Source organism: Podarcis vaucheri, assembly GCF_965113315.1.
Source record: "Podarcis vaucheri genome assembly, chromosome: 11".
NCBI lineage: Eukaryota > Metazoa > Chordata > Lepidosauria > Squamata > Lacertidae > Podarcis > Podarcis vaucheri.
Window position 1 is genome coordinate 18,341,009 of NC_138749.1, and position 16,042 is coordinate 18,357,050.

At 37.5% G+C, this 16,042-nt stretch overlaps 1 protein-coding gene across 3 annotated transcripts in view; it reads left to right on the forward strand.

The window, feature by feature from the left end:
- NIPBL (NIPBL cohesin loading factor) overlaps window positions 1-16,042 on the forward strand; it is a 124,647-nt gene that overhangs the window by 44,649 nt on the left and 63,956 nt on the right. For all 3 annotated transcript variants that reach the window (XM_082241724.1, XM_082241723.1, XM_082241725.1), the window contains exons 2-6: window positions 10,063-10,206; window positions 11,100-11,265; window positions 12,686-12,816; window positions 13,846-13,945; window positions 15,332-15,483. In XM_082241724.1, the coding sequence (XP_082097850.1) occupies window positions 10,143-10,206; window positions 11,100-11,265; window positions 12,686-12,816; window positions 13,846-13,945; window positions 15,332-15,483 (613 nt within the window). In that variant the 5' untranslated portion in view covers window positions 10,063-10,142. The remainder of the gene's footprint in view (window positions 1-10,062; window positions 10,207-11,099; window positions 11,266-12,685; window positions 12,817-13,845; window positions 13,946-15,331; window positions 15,484-16,042) is intronic.

Below are 16,042 nucleotides of genomic sequence, written 5' to 3' on the forward strand. Positions count from 1 at the left end.
TTGTCCATAAACTAAAATGTAGTTTCTTCAGAAGTGTACCGATTTGATTTGTTCAATTTTGCAGACCTCACTTGTCTCTTGTCACAATCCTTCTCCCCCTGATTCCTTGTTTTCTTGTGTGCAACATTTGCTCCCTAACCTTTTTGTTGTAAGCAGCAGCCATGAAAGTCTTGTTTCCACCAAGTGAATTATGTGAACTGAACATTAAAAGTTTTCTAGGTCTTCCACCTAAATTGCATATGAGTTATACATGGATATGTAGGGACTACATTTCAGAGTTTCAGTGTTACAAGAAATATATGATCTGGGCAATGATACAAGAGGCATATAAATCATTGGTTTGGGCTGATCTGCCAAAAATTGGGCAAAGTCATGCCAAAGTCATGTTTCAGTCCATCATCTTGATTCAAAATGGCACCTGGCATCCAAACAGACAAAGACTGCCACTTGCCTCTTGGGGAATCATGCAACTATATATTAAGAGGCATCAAAATAGGTGCAGGGTGGACCTGTCATGCCAAACTTGATGATGTTCCACCCAGTGGGATGGTGATATCTTGACACTGTTTGGAACTGCCATGCTAAGTTATATTTTGGTCCACATTATTGATTTAAAAAGGTGGTTGGCACCATCAACAAAGACTGCCACCTTCGCCTTGGGAACCCTTGTTCATAAACATGAATGCACATATTTTGAACATGGTGGTACAAATAAAATATTTATATTTACATTCCTGAAATAATAGAATTCTTAGACTGGTTGAGAACCAGAGAAGCATGAAACGAACTCTGCTATTGCAATGAGGTTTATTTGACTCCCCGCATTATGCTACTGCATACTCCTAAAAGCCAGTCCAGAGGTTTGAAGGACCCTCTGGGGGACTGCAGTGGGACAGGGCAGAATTTGGGGTTGGGCTGCCTTCCTTGAGTAGTAGTTCTTGTTGTTAGCAGTATCCGTCTGTCTCGGGAGACTGTGGAGGAGTGTGCCTTTTGGGGGATGTGTGTGTAAAATCTAACTGTTGGAAGGTTGAAGTGTCTGCTGTGGCTGTAGAGACCAATATGGGAAAGACATATTTTGTTTCAGCTGAGGCAGATGAAAGCGTTCAGTTCTGCTGTTGCAGGTGTACTATGACGTTTCTTCTTTCTGTGCTCTTCCCAGTAGTCATTCCTCCTCTAGTCACTGGTGTGGATACATGACCTGACTGTCTGCCACCAGGCACTGTGGTCACCTGCAAGGGATTCCCATAGGGTTGGGTTGGTGTTGGCAGCCTTCATGTCACATGATTTGTAGACATCTTTGTAATGCAGAGTTGGTCTGCCAGTGGGCCTGGTGCCTGAAACCTGCTCCCCGTAAAGCACATCCTTTGGGATCCTGCCATCCTTGGGAACTTTGCCATCAGAAAAGCACGTAAATTTATGCAAGATCCAAACCATTGTGTTCTAAATGTACTGAGTGCTGTTCATATTTTTAAAATTGTAAAATTGTTTTATTTTACATCAGGTACATAGCTAGATTATATTACAGTTGGACCAGTACAATATAACACAATTTTTATCTTGTTTAGAAACTATTACACGGGTGTATTTCAAATGTGCTACCTGGATATACAATATTTTGAATGTATAATCACATGACACTTCTTTTTATTCTAGTAATTTTCATTATATTATCTGAAACTTAAAATAAGATGGTAGCCTGGGATCTCTCCTTTTAATACGTTGTTGGCATCTGGTAGCTTTTCACTTGAGCTTTTATAAGGTTGTGTTTGAAAAATAATGAGGAGTCTCAAAACAAGTAATGCAGAAATGTTCTGAATATTTACCAGGATCTACAAATAAAAGTATTTATTCCTTTTTGTCTTCTAAATTGATCCCTTGACCAAGATTGGAAGAGTAGCATCTTTTGATACATAGACTAGATTTTGATCCTTGAATGGCCACCAGGGGGCATTGCTGCATTCATTGGAATAGAACTTGCGGTGAAGTTTTCACAATAGTAGCTGCTCTATTTGATGTTTTATATGGTGAAAAGGAAGTTGTTATTGCTTTTGCAGCACTGGCAAATCTGAAAAGTGACCAAAGGTTAGAGTGGCAAAGGAATTAACAGATATGAGTAAAGTATCTTATGCAGTTCTATATAAGAATTGTATGGTTTCATCCATAGAGGCATGTGGAAGGTGCCTATGCATCTGTGAGCAAAGGTGTGAAATTATTTTGACTCTGATTGCCACTGTATAGATTTGTAATAAGCCAATTATTGAGATTGTGGTTTGAAATGGGATATGATATAGCATCTGTTTACAATTTTCCCATCCTTGTGTGCAGTGCTCTGCAGAGGCCCCCTTTCTACTTCAACTCTCATTAAACGACTCTCCTTTCCCCTGCATACTCCTTTCTACCATATATCAGGTGCTGCGCCTCCCTTTGTTTTATTGTTGTTAGGTAGTACTGTTTTATTCTGACGTGATTTTAACCAGTCTAAACTGCATTGAATGATGTATTCACATTTAATGTGAGGCAATTGTTTTTGTTAGTTTGCTTAATACATTTACTTTGAAGACTATTTAAAGATTTAGCAAATCTTTTTGCCTTTTTGAAAAAAGTATCATTTTCAGTATTGGTGTTTTCATTTGTTTTCAAGTACAGTAAAAAATAAAAAATGACTAAATCTATTTTCTGTTCTCACCCCTCCCCATTATTATGACAGTAGAGTGCCTTAGAGGCTAGCTGTGATTCTGAGAACTTGGAAAGATAACAGCTGTCTGTGGATCTCCCTATCCACTGAACACTGATAGATGGGCTTCAACTGCTTCAGATAATACTTGGGGCTGCTTATATATTCCTAGCAACAAATTACAGAGGCGTAGCTCTGTTAGTCTGTTTTTAACCAGAGCTCACTTTGACAAATACATCTTTGTAAATAAGATGACTCTTCATTGTTCATGGTGGTTGTGTCCTAGCTGAAATAGTGGTTTCTTTCAATGATTTTTGGAGTTGCATCACTGAGTAGCATGCCTAGATAGGGACTCTCCAATTTACACTAGGTGTTGTACTGGCTTAAACAACAACAACAGCAACCACTAACGACATAAATTGTTTAAAAAGTTAGATTTTCTGGTACAGGCAAACTTGAAACAGGTGAGGATTTCATATATTCAATATAAAATTGAATTGTTCTAGAAATTATCATGTAGCTAGCAGTGTGATCAGACTGGAACTGCCTGGTAGAAAATAACAAATAGAGACCTTGTAACAAAGTGTGGCAATGTATCCCTGCAAGGCCTGTGCAGAGCTCTGTCTGAAGCCTGGCGTGGGCTTCTTGGCTGCAAGGGCCTGATCCCTGGTGTGCATAATGCTTGTAGCAAAGGGAACTAGACACCCATGCCCCCAGCAAAAAGAGAGTTAGCATCAAATATAGTATCCCCTGTTGTTCTTGTGTGAACATTATTTTTTAAATTTTTGAACATTTTAAAGTCCAACCCAGCTTATTATACATGTGACTGACTGTTGAATTTGTTTTGAGCAGAAATCTTAGAGGGGTAATTTTAAGAAGATTACATTGGTTGTGACATCTAATGCAGGCTAGATAAGGTTTGCAAACTTCAAAATTATAAGAGAATGTGGACTATATACATTAATAATAATAATAATAATAATAATAATAATAATAATAATAATAATAATTCATGACTGCTAATCAAATAACTAGTTTTCTGTGTAAAATAAAAGCATTGAAAACAATAACTGACTGAGTTTAAGTTTTATATTTAGTTATTTATTTACCTGCTCATCGTTTAAACCAATTCCACAGCAGGATACACCATAAAAATATGTAATATGTAATAAAATACACAATCTGAAAATCAAATCACTGCAATAATACATCACATTTTCATAGCAGCACTATGGAAACAGTAAAACATCTCCAGTCAATTTAACTAAATGCCTGAATGAATGAATAAATAAATAAATCTTTAAAAGAAAGCTAAACACATCAGGGTTTGCATCAACTTGATTCTTGAGGGGACGGCATTCCAGTTATGATTAGGGCTTGGTGATGTCTGGTTTTCAATATCACATTATATCTCCAGCTAAACACTGCAATATCTCAGTATATCATGATGTCTGAAATAAGGCTGGAACTTTTGGGGGAAAATAAAAATCTAAATTTGATGCATTTAATTAAATGAAAATTTACTCAGTGATAGCATGTTAAACTAAACCATTAAAGATTTCTGGAGAATATATTACTGTTCTGTTAAGGGTCTTATATACCCATAGCAACACCATGTACTTGGCTCCATAACACATTGGGAACTGTTGTAGATCAGTGTTAGAAAGTCAGGTAGATAATCTAGGTGCCACTTGGCACCTGAAAACTAGGTTACAGGTGGCCGGCCAGCCTCTGCTTCAAAACCTCCAAGGGAGGACAGTGTACCACCTACCAAGGGAGTAATTTCCATCTTCGAACAGCTCTTACTGTCAGAAAGTTCTTCCTGTTGATTAGCCAGAATCTCCTTTCTTGTTACTTGAAGCCATTCATTTGGATCCTGCCCCCTCCAGAACAAGAGAAAACATGCTGCCCCCATCTTCCATGTGACACTCCATCAGATATTTGAAAGTGGCTACCCTATTTCCTTTCAGTCTCCTCTTTTCCAGGCTAAACCTACCCAGCTCCCTCAACCATTCCTCATAAGGCTGGGTTTCCACACACTTGATAATCTTGGTTGACCTCCTTTGCACTTATTCCAGCTTGTTAATATCCTTCTTAAATAGTGGCACCCAGAACTGGACACAGTACTCCAGGCATGGTCTGACCAAGACAGAATAGAGTGGGACTATGACACTATATTTTTGTTGGTGCAGCCTAGAATAGCCTTAGCTTTTTGCTGTTGCATCACACTGTTGACTCATTTTAAGCTTGCGGTCTACTAAGACTCGTAGATCCTTTTTGCATGTACTACTGACAAGCCAGGTGTCCCCCATCTTATATTTGTGCAGTTGGTTCTTCCTAAGTGCAGAACCTTACATTTGTCCCCAATGAAATTCATTCTTGTGTGTATGTAGCTCTGCATATATGTAGCTCTACTCACTACTATAATATAGTGTATATATATATTTATATATTGTGTGCTTTTAAAAAAAAATAAAAATATGTGTTCTTTATATTGAGCCACACTAATAAAAAAGATGTCAAATTATGTGTTACTTACTAAGTCTTTATAGTGTTTATCCTCCAAGAAACTCAAAATAATTACATGGATGCCTCTCATATTATTTTATTTATTATGTACTATATTTATATCCTGCCAAGTTGGAATTCAAGGCGGCTTACAACATTTAAAAACATCAGTTGTAGAATAAACAATAGTAAAAATGATACTTAAAATACACCACAGTATATCTAAAACCAGCAATTTGAACTGACAGCAGCCCAGACATCAGCATTGTCTGCACCTTAGTTTCCAAATGCATAAAGCCTTTACTGTAGAAGTAAATTGATGCATCCTTGCCTGAACAGAAGCAGGAGCCAAGCCACATTGATCTTATCCGTTGATCTTATCCGAAGAGGAAACTTTGTTTGCTGATCAGAATCTCCATACCACAGGAAGAGTCTAATAAACATGGCTTTAAGGCACACACCTTGCCTCTTGCTAGGCAGAGTAGAGACCCTGATAATCCTGCTTAGCCTGATACCCGTGCTGCAACTCTATTCTGCCTAGCAAGAGGCATGGGTGTGTGCCTTAAAGCCACATGGATCTTTTGGGGGGGAAGCGGGGAAGCTGGGTCTCTACTCTGCCTAGCAAGAGAAGGGAAACTTATCATTAATGCTGGTCTGTCTCTACCCAGAGGCATGGGATTTGTGCCTTGCGGATTGTGCATGCAGAAAGCAGCTTTTACTGCAAAGAGGCAGCAGGGGCTTATGCTGCTTATAGGTAGCAAGGGCTTATGCCTTGCAGATCTGGCAGGAAAGGGCCATTTACTTTGCAGTAAAGGCTTTACTTTGCTGTAAAGTGCTGCTTCCTGCCTGCCAGGTCTGCAAGGCCAGCTGGGCAGTGCATTCTCGATACAGGGTGAAAAAATATGAAAACTTTATCACAGTCTGGAGTTCATACCTGTAAGGAACAAAGTATGGAGATATTGCTCACCTCTAGTTATGATGCCACTGTACATCTTTGTGGCACAGTTAAGAGACGATATCAGATAACGGGTTGGTATATAGTGGAAAAGGTGATCTAGCAAATATCCTAAGCCCAGTGTTAGAAAAGAATACAAAGATGAAAAATGGATGAACTGCAGCTAAAATATCATGTTCATTTTTCACATGGTCTAGTCCTTCCCCTGCCCACCCCCCTAATATTTTTAAGAGGGTCTCTTCTCCAGACTTCAGAGAGTAGCTGGAAGTGAGGAGGCAGAAAAAGCTCCTCCTTTCTTTCCACTTTGCAGTTTTAAATTGAAATCTTAGGCGCAGTGCTGCACCCAGAGCTTAGAAACTGCTCATGGTAATGAAATAACCTGTTGCAAAATGCACCTAAAACAATGGGAATTTCAAATACTGCCTAGGCCCTAAGTTCCATAGGGCTTTGTAAGTCACCTGAGGCACCTTGAACCTGGATTTGTAGCTAACTGGTAGCCAGTGCAGTTTCTGTAGTACTGTTGTTATGTTTGTGACTAGACACCTGCCTTGCCACAGTGTTCTCCACCACTTACAACTTTTTGAACCAAATCAAAAGACTGCCCCACATAAAACACCTTGCAATAATCTAGTCATAAAGTAACCAATGGAAGACCACTGTAGCTAAGAAACAGAAACAGCTACAGATGGAGTACTAACCGGAGGTGGTAAAAAGGCACGTCTCACAATGGAAGTAACTTGTGCCTCCATGGATGATTCTGGATGTAAACCAGTGCTAGATTTATAGATGACACAATAGTTGCATATTTATTACTGAGGAAAATTATGTATGAATAGCATAGACATCTTGTTTTTACCTGATGGAAAAACACTGTTCTGCTCTGTTGCTGCAGAACCTCTATAAAGTTCTTGGCATTCTGTATCAAAGTAAGGGATTTTGCTTAGCACCCTCATGTGGGTAGAGGGAAAGCAAAAACAAGCAATTTATTTTACAATTCTATCCCTGATCTCTCAGAAAATAATATTTGAAATACAAAACAGGGATCTGGATTGAATAATGCCAAAGTTTTGGACAATGCTCTTAACTAGTATAAAAGTTATAATCAGTTGCAAATCAATATGCATCAACTGTTATAGCAAACAATTGGAATACATGTTTGTTCAGGAACTTGTATTATATGGTGGCGGGGGGCGGGGGGGAGATACTTGATTTATACCAATTATTATTTGATGTACTTTTCTGATATTCACTGATTTTAAATATTTTGATCTATTCACTTTTGAGTTTTTGTACTGAGAGCAGTTGCTTATACCTCTTTAAGATGACTGCTAGTGCTGCCTCTCATGCCATGTTTGCTAACAGTTTTGTCTTATTTCACCTGTTGCATTCAGAATTTCACACAAGTATTACAAGAATTGCTGTACAGTAACTTTGATCTGAGACTATAGTATAGTATGCGCCCTCTTGTGGACAAATCTATATTTATACTTAGACACGTGCATGTGTAAGGATTACTTTTGAATGATATAATTAAATGGAAGCCCTTTTCCTATAACTTGTTTTATGAAAAGAAGATGACTTAATTTCTGTCTTATATGGATCAAAATGGATCACAATAACCATAGAGAATCAGCTGTATCAATAAAGCTGCTTATTTTCTTACATCTTTAAAAAATATTTTCCTCAATCTTCAAATTTATTTCTTCTTCTTAAAGATACACAGTTCTAGCTGCAGAAGGTATACTATGATAATGAAGGGCATATGGAAATCTGCTTTAATACTGTCTGCTCTGATGACTGGCCAGGTTCTCCAGCAGAGGTCTTTCCCATTACATGCAACTTAATCATGTAACTGGAGATTGAATTAGGAACCTTCTGCGTGCCAAACCTTTGCTCTGCTACTTAACTACAGCCTTTTTCTTAACCCTCAGATGTCTCTAGCACAGTTATATTTGTTATAATGTAAATTCAAAGCCTACCAGCAACTGGACAAAAATCAGAGCAAAATAAGCTGTCATTTTTCATCATATAACTGATTCTTATGTATGTTATACTTTTGTTTGGATTTGTAATTGCCTTGTTCATTTTTTGGTAACAGCCCTTAAAGCTGCCAGTTGTAATTAGTATTCTGAATTAGGAATTTATGTAGCAATGAGATGAATATGGTCCATGCCAAGTAAGTCTTGAATAGTAAGGTGAAACCCAGCATTGAGATGGAATATAACTGGAATATAATTAGTACATTTTTCAGTACATTTTAATCTTTTACAACAAAATACCTTTATGTTGGTTGATTACTGTGTAAAATTACAGTAATGATTGGTCTGGCATCATCATTGGAGACAGCAAGCACTGACCTTAGGGGGAGGGGATAGAAGGATTTGAGAAATCTAAGGCACCCTACTTTGTCCTATCAAAACTTTGATCTTAAACTGGTGAGCTGGGACCCACTCCTGGGTCATGGCATGATCTAAGGTGGGTCACAAGAGCAGCACTACCACTTTATAAATATAGGGGGGGGGGTAAAGAACTGGACCACCAAATGCATGTTTGGGTTAAAGGTTGGTCCTGCATCTAAAAATTTGAAAATTACTGTGTTAAAAGAACAAGAGTTTTAGTAGGCTGAAATATAACCAGAGGATACTTTTGTTCTTAATTGCATTTCATCATAGCATAATCCTTTTCATTTTTTAAAAAAAAACAATTTTCATTTCTAATGGGTGTTGAAATGTGGTAGTCATCTGAACTGTATGAAACTGAACATGACTTGTCTAGATGAACATTCTCTAATTAGCCCCCATTCTGAAATTACACTATATTTGTTCTGTTAGTAGTCTGCAGAAAGTTAATCTAAACAGTTTGTTATAACACCATCGTCCTGATCTAGCTAAGATCTTCAGTTGTTAAAAAATATAGATAAATGCAGCATATACAGTTCCCCAATCTGATCTGTCTTCCCTTTGCTACTCAGTAACTGGCCTGTGTGATGTATGGTGTATGTATTTTTGTGCTTTATTGTTTATTAACTTCTAAATAGCAGTAGATCGGTATCTCCCTGTAAGTTCCACAGCGATGATTGTGCAAAAGTTGCCTTTTGATATTCTATAAGACATTCTGCAGATGCGTGGAGATTAGTGAAACTAGCTAGGCATTAACTATAGATGTAAAAGCAAATGCTCTTATTTCCAGTCTTTCACTTATTTCGATTTGTCATGTGCTCTGTATGGCTAAGAAACTTCATAGTATTGTGTTTTGTTAAATGATCAGAATGTATAATTAAAACTTGCTTGACATTAAAGGCTTATTTCACACTATGTATAGATAAACCCAGGTTTGTGACCAAGCGTATCTACATCAGGGAGCCACTTATTACTCCCTGACCCAAGTGATTTCCAGTACTTTTTTAAGAGTCACATTTACACTTCAGATGTGCAATTAATTCACTTTATCTGCACATTAAAGAAAACAAATTTGTGAAAGGAAACTTTTTTACCTTGCTGATTTATGGTAATAGTTCATCAAGAAGTAACTGCTTTCACTTGTTAATTATTTAATCTAGAGGATCACTAGAGGCGTGTGATTAGATTTTTCTAATTTCCCAACTGTGCAGGTAAATACACAAAACTGAATAACCTACACAAATTTTAATTGGCCACATGTTGTTGGTTTTTTTTTTGGGGGGGGGGGTGACTGGTGACTTTACAAACTGCTTACCTAGAAGAAGGTGTCATCCATGTAATGTCTATCTACAAAATCATGGCAGTTGTTTTCCTTGTGTTGGTGAAATCAGTAGATTTCTTACTACTACTTTTTTTTTTAACCATAGTTGCTGTAAGAATAATAAAGTTCAGTAAAATTAGTTTTTTACATACTTGGGAACTTCTTGGTGGTTCTTTGCAAAATAAGTATTTCTTTCTCATTCCAGTGCTTGGGAGATGGGAAGTAATGATAGCTGGCATCCGAACTAAGATCTGTGTGTAGGCACTACCATCCCAACATTTCAGGATGAATGGGGATATGCCTCATGTTCCCATCACTACTCTTGCAGGGATTGCTAGTCTCACAGACCGTAAGTATCTCTCTTGAGTTTTGTTGCAAATCATTAATTAACTCGTTTGGGGAGCAAAATTTTGAATTGCAAATTTATTTTTGTGGTGGGGTGGGTTTAGTTTTCTTTAAACTCCCTCGGCCCTTTGGCATTTATGGGTTTCTCTTTATGTGTCAGTGGATAAAAGTTGGAGGGGTATTGGGTAGATGACCATAGGGCCTTTGTGGAATCTGGTTCCTACTAAAGAATGCTTTATTCATAATTTAGTAAAAACTTTGAGATTGAAACCTGCATAGTGAAATGCAGCTGCTGCACTATAATCTCTAAACTGCCTGCCTTCCTCTTGGGCAGAAGGATGACATTAAAGGTTCCTTTGTGCTGGTTTGAAATGAAAGCAGCATCACCTTACTAGGCTCCCTTTGTGGATGGGTGATCACCTGCACACTCCTAGGCTCTTCATGTGGGAAGATAGTAGGGATTAGGAAATGCCTTGTTTAGAGCATTGTTGATTTAGCTTTTGTGAAATGAAATTGACAGGACATATAAAACAAAATATATTCCAGGGATATATGTACTGAAGTAAGGAGAGTGCCTAAACATTCCCCAAATTCATTTTGAAGGTCTATGCAACAGGGCACTGGTGCAGGTGGAACTGATAGTTTGACTGGTATGCATGATGCTTAATAGTGAAACTAGTTTTGAAATTAATGCATCTAGTCCAGTTATGGCATGGGTTGTGGCACTGGCAAAATACTGATTGTCACTAATGATGTAGTAGGCACTGTAACTGAGCACATTGCCAATCACAATCTGCACAATGCTCAAATTAGCAATGGGAGGTGGGAAGAAATGCTTTCTAAAACATTTATGTATTGGTGGAATAGTGCAATTTTTTTATACTCTTTTCAAAATAGTTTTGAACCAGCTTCCTCTTCCATCACCTTTACCTGCTACAACTACAAAAAGCTTGCTCTTTAATGGACGAATTGCAGAAGAGGTGAACTGCCTTTTGGCCTGTAGAGATGAAAATCTGGTTTCACAGCTTGTGCACAGCCTCAACCAGGTTTCAACAGATCATATGTACGTATTAAAAGTCACTTCACAAATTAATGTCAAAAAGTTTCAGTATAAACTATAGTAGAGGCAGGTTATAGATATTACTGTGTTGTTCTGTCCTAATAGTATGCAAGCTTCTGTAATTATTGAACATGGCTGTATATTTTTCAGCAACAGATGGCCACTTACCTATTATTGTGCTGGATTGGATGCCGGCAATAAACTTCAGATTTGGTGCTGTAGAAACTAATTTCAAAGAAGGTGGTTTGAATGGATTTTAAACTAAGAATTATTTTAGAGAACAGGGCACTTAATCAGTGGCCTTGTACTGACAAGATTAAACATCTCACCAGGGTCTACACCCAATTATAATTTATTTGGAGAGATGCGGGAGAGGGCTGGATAAAAATGTACGTATTAGTTCTGAACAATTCTTAAGATTTCATAGAGAAAAATTTCTACTTAGGAAAGAGTTCTGGTCTGGGGAAAAGTGGCCCTAACATGAACTCCTAATAAATGTGTGGCTTATTGACCTGATGAAAATAGAGTGCAGACAATATATTAAATGTTTAAGCAAAGTAATCTTATAGAACAGTAGTGTAGGTGAGCTTAAGTATCCCGTCCGTTGACCTGCTTTTGGCATGTGAAAGCTGTATTTAATTTAGAGATGTATAATCCATATTTTTTTAAAGCTTGCTCTGAAGAGGAGGTCGTAACCAGCTGGCACAGTGTGTTCCCATGACACTGAGCTGGGCCTAATCATAATAACTTGATCAAAAGTCCTGTAGGCATTTTTCATAGCTTCTCAAATAAAATAGATCAGATCTGGTGCTTAGTTCTAAAGACAGCCAAGATGGTTGCTCTGACGCCAATTATTGACAGGCAAAATTGAGACAGGTGAAGTGTCTTTCTAATCAGAAACACAGTTGCCAGTATCGAGCCCAAAAGAACAATATAAAGTTTAAAATTTAGCTTCAGAATAAATTGGACAGAGGAATTGGTCAAACAAAACAAGATAATAGATAGCAACACAAAATTGGTTGTGTAGAGAAATTTGAGTAGATTCCATCCATAATTTACAGGATAGCTTACACAAAGATTGAGAAGTGACTCTTCATGCAGTATTATTCATTGATACATCACATTAACCACGATGAGCAAAGGATTATTTATTTTTGACAATTTACATACTGCTTAATTACAATTGTCTCTCAGTGGTGTACAAGTAACTCAATACAATGATTTCCAGAACTCAGTAATTCTGGTTGTAACTGTCCAGAGTGCTGCCCATGTACTCTGACATAGAAACATGAGTTGCAACAGGTTCCCATTGGAAAGAAAAAAGGATATGTGTTAATGATCTTGTACAAATTGTCGGTTTAGTAACTTCCTGTATTTTTGAAAAAAATCTCATCAGTCCCTGTTTGTTTATCTCCAATGCCAGAGAACTGAAAGATAACCTTGGCAGCGATGATCCAGAAGGAGATATACCAGTCTTGCTGCAGGCTGTCCTGGCAAGGAATCCTAATGTTTTCAGGGAGAAAAGCATGCAAAACAGATACGGGGTACAAAGTGGTGAGAGTTTTTATTCATTTTATTATTTCTAAGCAAGATAATATGCAGCTGTGTTACTTTTCATTGTGATACTCTAAACTGATTGTGGATACAGTTCAGATTCTTATAGTTGGTTTTCTGTTATTATATGAAAATGTGCTGTGATTCAGATGAATTAGACACAAGAGCATTCACTTTCAAACAAGTGCATCTGTTCCTAGGGGAGTTACTTTTTTATGTTCTTCTGCAGTGCCTAGCATACCACTGGATCTAAGTAAATTTTAAGTAGTACAGCCACTTGCGGTTTATCCCGAGCCAAGTGTTTCAAGGTAGCAACCCAGTCAGATGGTCAGGGTGCTGCTGCTGCTGCTAATAATAATAATAATAATAATAATAATAATAATAATAATAATGTGATTATTATTAGCATAATATCCGACAAACTTTTGCTTTGGCCATTGCTCCATTTCCTCTGGAAGTACTGAGGAAATGAAAAGATGTAGCAAATTGGCAGCTATAAACTTGCCCATACATTAGTAAGTTCAAATTATGGTGTGGATTCGAAACTATGCACATTATGATTTTGTGTGTATTGTCTGAATTGAACTATTCTTTTCTGACCTGTAGAATAAAGGGGTGGTATAGTATATTACTTTTTCTTCTATATCTTCAGCAGTAATCCAGTATTTCATATGTGCTACATTAAGATAAGCACCTGTAACTGCTCTGAAAAATTGCAGAAAGCTGTAGGGCTATGTATGCCACTGAGAATGGATTTTGAGATGCTGGCCAAGTGTGTGTGTGTGTGTGTGTGTGTGAGAGAGAGAGAGAGAGAGAGAGAGAGAGAGAGAGAGAGGGAGAGATGTTGCTCAGATACCGTTGTCATATGCACAAATGTGTTTGATGCTTGTAATACTTTATCTAGATAATAGCTATAGTTGAAAATATTTTGTAATAGTTATGACAACTGGAAAACAAAGCATTGGATTAAATATACAAGTAAGTAGATACTTTGATGTGACTTCTAAAACCTTTTTGTTTTGTTTTAAGGAATGATGATGCCGCAGTACAAACTGTCTCAGAATTCCATGCATGGTAGTCCTGCATCTTCCAATTATCAGCAAACCACTATCTCTCATAGCCCTTCCAGGTAAATGAAGTTTGTAACATAGGATTACAATTTTTTAAGCCTGTATATAAAACCTATTTAATATTTTGAGTAAGGACTACTGTTTTTCTAAATATTGAAGTGAGGCACTTTGAACCCCAGACAAAACGCATAACTCGATGAACCATAAAAAGATGGCATACAGTATGATGCAAGGCTGTAGGGGTAGGATTTAGTAGAGTGTGCATCCAGAATTCAGATTTTCGACACTGACTCCCCAACCTCTCAGAACAGTCTCAGTTCCACCTGAAGTAATCCTCCCCCCCCAGCAACCGTCCTTATTGGCAGTTCTCATGTCAACCTTTCCCTTAACAATTGATGCAATATGGGGGTTTAAGCAGCAGTTCACAAGATTATTGCAGGGATGTACATAAAGAGAAATTCTGATAGAATCTACGAAATTGCAATTGATTCTCTGTTAAGAAATGTCTGCGAAATAGTAATTTGGACAGCAAAAATTAAAATGAACTTATGAAATACACAAGGACTGTTCTCCAAATATTTGGCAATAAAAGGAATTATTTGATATTTAATGCAAGGTGTGTTGACTTACTAAGGTCTTGGTTTTATGCAAACAATGCACTTAAAATGCCAGGAAAACTTTTTAGTGCCTTCAATTGTAATTTGAGAAGTTATTAGGAAACACATAGTATAGTCAGTTAGAAAAGGTTGCTAGGATATACATGGACAAGGAAAGTAGTTAAGCACAGTTTATGACATGGGTTTTGAGATTTTCTGTAAGCAGCTTTTACCCAACAGCGGTGCTCACGATTTTATAGTGCTTGCACTTCTTTTTCCAATTTTCATTTGCTTGTGCAAAGAAAAGGAGGAAATTTCTTAATCTTTATAAATTCATTAGTCAGACTTGTTTTTCTAAAATTTTATACAGGGTTCATTACAGATCTTAATGAACAATATATAATGATCTTTAAACAAATCAATTTTAGATTCTCACAGTCTGATCCCCTTGCTCTATCTAAATTATTGGAGGCATATTTGACAAACCAGTCTGCCAGTAGAAGCTCCACAAAGACTTTCACTAGTGCAACAGGACTCCTCCCCTCCTCCATTGACTCTTGGGGTGTGGGGTGGAAGAGCTCTCCAGACCATGTCAGGGGAGGAGACCGTGGACCATTCCTCCCTGGGATAATGCTGGTCTTTCCTTAAGAATTTCCTCCTCTGGGAGATCTATATGGCCCTTCCATGAGTTGAAGAAGCTTTCTGCTCATGGAAGAGCACCTGTGGATACAATCCATTAATTACTAGGAATTGTATTATCTGTTTATTGTATTGTATAGCATCTGTGAAATTATTTAAGGAAAATCATGATTGATGTTCATATATGCCTTGTTTGGATTTTATTTGCAGTCGATTTGTGCCACCACAAACAAGCTCTGGTAATAGATTTATGGCACCACAAAACAGCCCTGTGCCTAGTCCATATGCTCCTCAAAGCCCTGCAGGATATTTGCCATATTCACACCCACCAAGTTACACGCCTCACCCGCAGATACAGCAAGGTATTTATTTTCTCTGTGTCTTTGGAATATATATATGTACAGAGTTGGTTTTTGTTGCTGTATCACATTCTGATACACTATTCAATCTAAGTACTTCTCCTTATATCAGAAATTCATACCTTACAACTGGTGAGCATATGGATAATGAAGAAAATATTCAAATGTGCTGCTGGTGACTGATTCTGCTTCTAAGAATTAATCTTGAGCATTAAAACTCTTTTTAGGTTGTACTCTAAAACAAAATACCAACACAGACAATAAGATGGAATAATTGCTCCTATTTTTATTTCATAGAATGTATTACGCGTACACAAATTATTCTCTTTAAAATAGAGAGTTATAGTTAGTTAATTTTTCTCTAAATCTTTATTTCCACCTATGTGATAACACAACTTGCAGTTACAGTGGTACCTCGAGTTACATACACTTCAAGTTACATACGCTTCAGGTTACAGACTCCGCTAACCCAGAAATAGTACCTCGGGTTAAGAACTTTGCTTCAGGATGAGAGCAGAAATCGTACTTCGGCGGCATGGCAGCAGCAGGAGGCCCCATTAGC